The 8,754-nt window shown below is 36.1% G+C and overlaps 1 protein-coding gene across 1 annotated transcript; it reads left to right on the plus strand.

The window, feature by feature from the left end:
• Positions 1 to 2,372: 2,372 nt before the first annotated feature.
• Positions 2,373 to 8,282, plus strand: LOC109190497 (ABC transporter I family member 20). The gene is made up of 8 exons (XM_019340983.1): positions 2,373 to 2,497; positions 2,618 to 2,808; positions 3,311 to 3,444; positions 3,733 to 3,852; positions 6,786 to 6,881; positions 7,026 to 7,178; positions 7,267 to 7,344; positions 7,777 to 8,282. The coding sequence occupies exons 2-8, from the start codon at positions 2,640 to 2,642 to the stop codon at positions 8,011 to 8,013; spliced, it is 987 nt and encodes a 328-aa protein (XP_019196528.1). The 5' UTR covers positions 2,373 to 2,497; positions 2,618 to 2,639; the 3' UTR covers positions 8,014 to 8,282.
• Positions 8,283 to 8,754: the final 472 nt, after the last annotated feature.

Here is an 8,754-nt window from a genome sequence, read left to right on the forward strand (position 1 = left end):
AATTTGATAAAACAATCCGAATATAAAACACATTATAAATTACACATCCCATTATTAATATAAAGAAAGTTATATATACATCCCATTATTAATATAAAAAAAGTGATATATACATCTCATTATTATTATTAATATAAAAAAGAAAGACATCACATTATTAATATAAAAGAAAGTTATATATATGGATGCCAGAATTTACTTGTGTTGAAGCAAAGATGTAGAAAATTGTGACTATGTTAATGCAAGGACTCAAACCCAAGTCATTCCTAAATTCAAACGCACCTCTTACCACCTTGTCTACTAAAACTTTTGATTACATAATCTGTTTTGTAATAGTTATACTAATAATGTACTATATATACATATATATTTACAAAAGCTATATATAGGGTGGGGGTGGGGTGAGGGGGGCAGCTGCCCCCATTTGGCTCCGTCCCTGCTAAGCACCTTCTAAGATTAAAAATATTGCCATATATTTTTGTTTCATAGGTGGGAATGTTAGGTTTTTAACTTATTATGTTTAATTAAAACTGATGTATGTAATATAAATTTGTTTGTTTAAGAGATTATCTTTTATGGAGTATATGTTATAATAGTTATGTTACTTTAATATTTTAATATATTTCAATAAATTTTAAAGTTAATTTTTTTTTTTTTTTGAAAGTTACTGGCTCTATTACATTGTAATATCTGTTCATATACTTTCTCAACCTACTGAAACACAAAGAACCAATAACGCCTCCACTGAGGCTCGAACTTATAATCTTCCAAATGGAAGTCCAACCCGGATACCATTGGACCACATAGTCCTGGTAACTTAAAATATATAAATAAATGATATAAAAGTAATTAACTAAAACACGTGCAATAAGCTAACTTAAAATTGATTGCAGCTTGCGTGTGGAGAGCTTGAGAAACTGTGTGTGTTTGATGGGAAAGAAAAAATAATGTGTTCAAAGTATTTTAAAAAAAAAAAAAGTAAAAAGGGTAAAGAAATGTGAAAATATCAAAGAAGGAAATGGTATCACAATTCCTCTAAAATAACTAAAATCCTTATCTTGAGGTTAAGTGACGTTCTTTGAAAAATTATATAACTTGAATCAAATATGAAAAATTTTGGGAGAGAAGTTTATCGGTGTCGAAGAAAGTTTGGAGGCTGGCGATGTCTGCGCTGCAAAACTGGAAGTAGGTGCATCACTGGCCGATCGTCATTTCTGCCGCAGCAGTCCCGATCATGCCGCAGCCATCCTCGGACCACCCGCGATGTTATTTCGACTCCGGATTTTGCCCAGGTACAGGGGAAGCTTTTTTTGGTGCTGTGCTGCTCTCTCCGGATGGCAATTTCTTGGCGGTGGTCGCTGGCAGCCTGCCTCCTTACTTCTCGCCATTAATGGCTGAGTCAATGGCATGTAGGGAGGTTTTATCTTGGCTAAGGAATTACGAGGTGGTATCCGTTGACCTCTTCACCGACTGTTCAGAACTCCGGGGTTCATTACTACCCTCTTGTATTGATATTCGGTCTTACGTCAGCACCGTTATTAATGAATGTCGAAAAGATTTATCTTTATTTTGGTTTAGTGACGAGGTCGGCAAATTTAATTGCTCATACTCTTACTACATCAACCTTTACTCAGGGTACCATTTTGTATTGGGACTTGATCCCCCGGACTCTATTTCCGCTTTGCTTTAATATATATGCAGCTTTGCTTAAATATATATATATATATATATATATATATATATATATATATATATATATATATAACCTTAATCAAATATGAAAACTTTTATATTTACAAACAAATACTACGTATAACTTTGATTATCTTACATATTTTGAACTAAAAATCCCCTTAAAAGGAAAAATTGCATCTTTGATCCCTGAGTTATATCCAAATTCTGCCTGAGTTATGATCGTATTTATTTTTAGTCCTTCAATTATGAACAAAGTGGCGCATTTGGTCCCTGACTATTAAAATTGATGAAAAAAATTTAAAAAAAAATTTAAAATTTGAAGGGTAAAGTAAGAAATTCACATTTTATTCTCATTCATATATAAAAACCACTTTCACAACATTATTTTTCACTTTGTAGTCTCTTATTTCAAAATTGTTCAATTCTAAAAACATTTCAATAACTTATTAAGAACTTGACTATTGTATAACAAATTTAAAACTTAACATTAATAAAAATATATTTAATCATTGTCACGTGAAACACTCTATCCTCTTAATTTTCAATTTTCAGAAACAAAGGTTATTGGGTGGATCGTATATAATGATGATTGCCCTTAATGATGAGGTGGGCGGACATCTAACCCATTAAAGCACCCAAGACATTTATTTTGATTTCATGTTTGAACCAAACGCTTCCTATAGTTTCTTCAAGTTGATAGCATAGAAGTTAAGAAGGTCGGTGGGAAAACGAAGCGTAACTGGCTACGAACTTAAGAACGTGGCTATGGTTGAATCATCAACGGCGAGCCTACAAATTTTAGGTACTGTACATTGATTGACATTCACTTTTCTTCTACAACAACACCAATTGCTTCTAATCTTCCTTACTGATTTCCAAACACCTAACTCCATTCCCTTTCCTTCCTTTTCCGTCTCAATAGTTGCAGAGAAAGGCTGAAATCGATGGCGGTGAAGGAAGAGAGGAAGCCGTCAGTGGAGATCAGCAAGTTGAGGTTTACCTATCCGGGAATCGACGGTCATCCGCCGCCTGGATCCACTCCACTCATCGATGATTTCTCTCTAACTCTATTTCCCGGCGACCGCTATCTTCTCGTCGGATCTAATGGCGCAGGTTTAATTTCCTTTTGTTCTTCTAAGTACTCTGTGATTTATTACCATGTAAAATTGGCCTAGGCGGCCGCTAGGCACGGACTAGATGCTAGGCATTCCTTGGCCGAGGCGATTTTAGCCGGCTTTTAGTAGACTGATTAATTAATTGGTCGACTTGGCTGAGTTGAGCACCTAACTCGGCTGGTTGGTGCGGCTGAATTGGTGCCCAATTCGGCTGACTTGGCGTCCTTTTTTGGTTACTTTTCTCCTATATTTCTCAGCCATGAACTCAACTAACCATTTAACATATAGTTGTTTAGTTTGAAAATTATAACAATCTAACAACTCCTAGTCCTGGGAAAAGTGGAAACCATATACTCACATTACTAGCTGCCTAGCATTACCTTTTTTTTAGGAGAACCGAATGTGTATTTTCTCAGAAATCGACTGGGTCATTTGGGATTTCATGATTTGGAGTTGATAATTTGATTTTTGCTTCTATTTTCCCTTGTGAAAAATTTCAGGGAAGACGACTATTCTCAAGATTTTGGGAGGGAAGCATATGGTGGAACCAGATATGGTTAGAGTTTTAGGACGATCTGCATTTCATGACACGGCCTTGACGGCTTCTGGCGACCTCTGCTACCTTGGGGGAGAGGTTTCTATTTTTCGTCTCTTCTCTTGCCTTTTTTGGTTGCATGTTTTTTACCTCTGCAAATGCGTGGAGTTTATAAAGTTTCCAATTGTTGAGCTAACTGCAATTGAATAAAAGTGACCTTGCTGCTACTAAAAGTCTAAAAGTAACTATATGGATATGGAATAAGGTTTTTTCTTTCTGATTAATTGGTTGTTATTATCTGAAAAAAAAATGTTGCTGAACTTTTTAATAAATGATGAAAAAGAATTTTCTGGTGGCCATAATGTGTATACTACTTTCTGATCACAGTGGAGGAGAGAAGTTGCTTTTGCTGGGTTTGAGGTGCCTATTCAAATGGATGTCTCTGCTGAGAAAATGATATTTGGGGTAGCAGGTGTCAATCCCCAAAGACGAGATGAATTAATTAAGGTATGAGTTGTTTCTAAATCAAGTTTGATACTGGTAGATAGTTTCAACATTTGAACATTGTTGTTGGTATGATTAGTTTCTTTCTCTACTTGATATCTGCATGCATACCATGAGCCTTTTGATATAAAGGTGAGTAATTGTTAGAGCACATAAGAAATTCCCAGCTAAAAGAGCAGGAAGGTTGAAGAGGGTAAGAATAGAGAATTTGAAGTAAGGTCTCTTTTTGCCAAGTTTACATGTGAAACTTTAAAATTATATACGGGAGTAACATCTTTTTGGGGGTTTGGACTTTGGAGGACAACCCAAAAAAGGAAGGTGATTGATACCTTTTGCGTAGATTCGGGAGGTGGTTGTGTACTTTTATAATTTAGGAAATGTAATCCAATCTTGTTTGCCCAAAGATTGTTCTAACTACATGCCTGCCCTTTTAGATGAAGGTGGCTTGAGATGGGAGTACGAGTCAAAATTTTTTTTTTTTTTTTTTGAAAATATGTGGCTTTTGGAACCTGGTTTTAAATCCTTAGTTCACAATTGGTGGCACTGCCACTTTGTTACTGGCAATCCAGAGGAGTTGGCTCTGAAACTTAAATTGCTTAAAAGTGACTTGATGAATTGGAATAAAGATGCCTTTGGCCATGTTGAAATAAAGAAGGTTCTGCTGCTTGATGAAATTCAGCAACTAGGTGTTAATGAAGTCCGCCCTGGCTATTATTCTCTTGATAAGCATAGAAGAGAGTTGCTGAAATGAAATCCAGTCAGAACCACATTGCAGGAGAGTTTCTGGAGACAGAAATCTAGATCCTTGCAGTTGAAAGAAGATGGTAAAAACGGATTCTTTCACTGTCTTGCAAATGATTGGAAAAGAAGCAATCTGATTGATAGACTACAAGAGGATGATGGAATTATTGAGGATCCAAGAGATGGTGACAGCCAAAATTTTGAGTTTCTTTGCCAACCTTTACATTGAGGATTGTGATAGGAAACCATTCTTTGATGGCTTGGAGTTGGATCTTCCATGCCTAGATGATGTGATAGCACTTTTTGGGTGAGACCTTGCACTGACTACTGAAGAAGTTGTTGGTAGTTTGGTACACTAAAAGCGGACAAATCCCTGGGACCTGAAGGGTTTCATGGCATTCCTTTACCCTGTTGGGATATTGTCAGAATAACATAATGGAGATTTTTCAACACTTCTTTAAGCATGTAACATTGTAACTTTTGAGAAGTGTTTTAATGCTCATTTATCTATCTTATTTCAAAGAAGCCAGGGCTGTGAATGTCACCTACTAGAATGTTTTGTCCACAATTATCAAATATCAAAGGTTGCTAATGAATTTGTTGATCATCACCTCAAATGTTGAGAAACTGGGGATGATTTGCAAGCTGGATATGAAATAAGCCTTTGACCATGTAAGATCAAACTTTATTTTCAAAATGATGGAAAGGATCAATTTTGGGAGGAAGTGGAGGAATTTGCTAAAAATGTACTTATCTTCAGTGAAAATTTTCATAAATAGGAGTGCTGCTGGTTTCTTCAGTTCTTCTATTTGTTTTTGGTATGGAGGCCCCCTTTGCCCTCTTCTTTTCATCTTAGCATATTGAATAATTCTGTAAGATTATATGCACAGCTGAAAGTGGCTTTCAAATTCCTTGTCTTTTTTTCCCGTCTTGGAAACATATTTGGGTACCAGGCGGCCCTCCTAAGGTTTCGTTTTCTGTTTCTCTTTTGGAAGGAGCTATAGAAGCTTTTCTTACTGGCAAATTCCTTAGAAATGGAAGTATCTTTCATTCTTTCATTTCAATTGCTGTCCTTTGTGCCTCCAGAATCCAGTGGTCTTGGAATTGCTGGCAAGTTTTATTCTCTTTGGGATGCAGCTAATAGCCCAATAGGTCACACCATTTACAGTCAAAGAAGTCTTAAAAAGTTTGGATCTTCAAAAGAAATACGAAGAATGCAACTTGGCCCTTCCCTGTATATTTTGGTTTACCTGGAATGAAAGGAATATGCATTGCTTTGTAGGTCATTAATTCTCTGTTTATAAATTTAAGGACTTTTTCCTTCACACTCTATTTTGGTTGTAACTGCAGACTCTTTCTATGCTCTTTCCTTCACAGATTTTTCGGGATAAGGTTAGACTTGTATAGTGTTTTATCTGAAATGTGTGCTCATTTTTGCAGTAAAATTTTACATGCTCCATGACAATCGGTCACTGAGTAGTTGAAACCATGAAACACTTGGTATTAGAGTAGAGTGCACCATCCACTGCCTATGCTTTTAGTCTTGAATAATTTATCCATTACAGTTAACAAGTGAGCGATTACAATTCCCAAGTTAGTGCAGATAGTTTTGCCTGAAAAAAATTTAAAATCCACTTATTGGCGGAAATATCCTTAAAGTAGTTATTGAATGTTGACTGCTTAGTAGGTATCAGGTATGCCCCATCTGCTTAGATGATCTATTTTATGAGTAAATTCTGAATTGAAAGAACAAAGCTTGAGCAGCAGTGGCCAGTGAGTGTTTATAAAATTGATGTCTGGTGTATAACCAGGGGTTGGGATGGTTGTTTGTGTCAAAAAAATTGCTGCTATCCTTGGGGAAACATTGTATCTTTACAATGATTACCCTAAACTTTTCTTTTTGGTTTTGTGTTCCAACCGTGACTTATTTTCTCATGTTATGAGTCCTGTGATTTATTTTCTCATTCTATGATTTGAGGTCTTCACCATCCACTGCTCTTCACAGTTGATTCATTTTAACTGTGCCTTCTAAATTCCTAAGATGAGTTGTGATTATAATTTTGAAGGGTACAATTGTTAGTCACAATCTGAGAGCAGTAGACTGAAGTTGCTTGCTTGATTATATCTACTACGGAGTATTTAAATGTAGTGCATATTGGATATAAATTTATCATTTTAGTTCTCTGCTGCTGTAGGTATTGGGTATTGATCTGTCTTGGAGACTGCACAAAACATCTGATGGTCAAAAGAGGAGGGTACAAATTTGTATGGGTCTTTTGAAACCATTCACGGTACACCCGCAAGACTTTCTAACATGAGAATTTTCTCTTTCTGCTTGATTCATTGACCATATTTGGTTCCTTTTAACTTTTCAGTTAATGGTTGTTCACATTTCTTGAACTCAAATATTGACAAAATAGTAGTGTTTCTGATAGGTCCTCCTCCTTGATGAGATTACTGTTGACCTAGATGTGCTTGCAAGGGCTGACCTTTTAAGATTTCTGAAGAAAGAATGTGAAGACCAAGGAGCAACAATAATTTATGCCACACACATCTTTGACGGTCTTGAAGATTGGCCTTCTCATATTGTAGGAAGCAGCACCTATTCACCTAGTTCCTTGTTCTTTATGTATTTGGATCTTGGTAAAAAAAAGCTTATGAATCCTTCATTTTTAGGTTTATGTGGCACATGGAAGGTTGCAACTGGCTATGCCAATGGACAAGGTTAAGGAGATAAGCAACCTTTCACTAATGGTACGTCCCATCTTTTGAGAACTCATTAATCCTCAGGCAATTATGGTTGATGATATTCAAACTGTGTCATTATAAGGGATGTATTGTTGATCAACCAAAGTCTCTTATTTTTTTGAGTAGTACTGACTCTATTGCAATGTAGTATTTGTCCATTTGGGAGGGCCATAGAGGTGTCATTAAGCTACAAGTTAATTAATTAGGTTATAGATTAAATAATCCACTTTACTTCTTGTTTGGCAAGTATTATAGACAATGAATTGTACAACACTTCTAAGTAACTTGTAATGGATAATAGATCATAATCAGTCATCATACTTATATTCATAATTGATAATCATATAAGTTTTCCCAACGGGACCTATGAATACCATTTTCCATATCATTCCCCCGAATGTTGCATTGTGATGCTACTTACACCAACTGGATGTGCAGAGAACAGTAGAAAGTTGGCTGAGGAAAGAAAGGGACGACGAAAGGAAACGGAGGAAAGAGAGGAAGGCAAAGGGGCTCCCGGAGTATGAAAAAGATATTGAAGGCAGTCGTGTGGTCGGGGATCCAGCTCGCGTTGCTGTTCGTGCATTAAACAATGGTTGGGCTGGTGGAAGGCTAAATTCTACCATTGCTGGTGAGGAAAATTTTGTCCTTAGCTCAAACCGTGTTCTGAGGTAGTTGCTGAATCGATTTCAAATCCATTTTTCATTACTGTCTGGTTTTTAGATTATACAGCATTATAATTTGTCATTGGTTGAATAAATTTTTGAGCAATTTATGCCATTTGGTTACAGTTTACAAATACAATTACCATCTCACATATTTGGTGTTACTGTAAGCCCCAGGACATGTAAGCCCCAGGACATATATACAGCTTTGTAAGCTATGAACATGGCAAGTTTTTGCCTATTGAAGAGAAAGAGTTAACAACGCTTTTCTTTGCGTTTAACACATGATTGTAATGCACGTGACTTTTGGTTCTTGAAATAAATTAAGAATGAAATGGTATTATATGAAATAAATTTATGTTATGAGATGTTATTTTATTTTATTTTTTTGGATGACGAGGGGACTCGCAACTACACTTCGAGACTCCAAGGGTGTGCACTAGATAAATTTTGTGTTGTGACCTTAGCCAATGGAAACTAGTCTAAGTTGTGATTGACTTAAATCCAGAATGTGAATATGTCGCTTCCACTAGGAGTCGAGCTTCGAACTATGTTTTCTTAAACATATTTTATGAAATAAATGTTACCTCAGTATGGATGTTCACATTTTGCTCTTAGAAATAGAATTGGATGCCAAAGGACTTGTGGTCGAGCCATATAGCTGTGGCTCCTCAAACGAGAGGTCTCAAGTTCGAATTCTAGTGTGGGGCATTGACTCTTTTTACTTTAGTAGGTTGAGAAAATATATATT

This window comes from Ipomoea nil, unplaced genomic scaffold (genome assembly GCF_001879475.1).
Source record: "Ipomoea nil cultivar Tokyo-kokei standard unplaced genomic scaffold, Asagao_1.1 scaffold1576, whole genome shotgun sequence".
Taxonomy (NCBI): Eukaryota; Viridiplantae; Streptophyta; class Magnoliopsida; order Solanales; family Convolvulaceae; genus Ipomoea; species Ipomoea nil.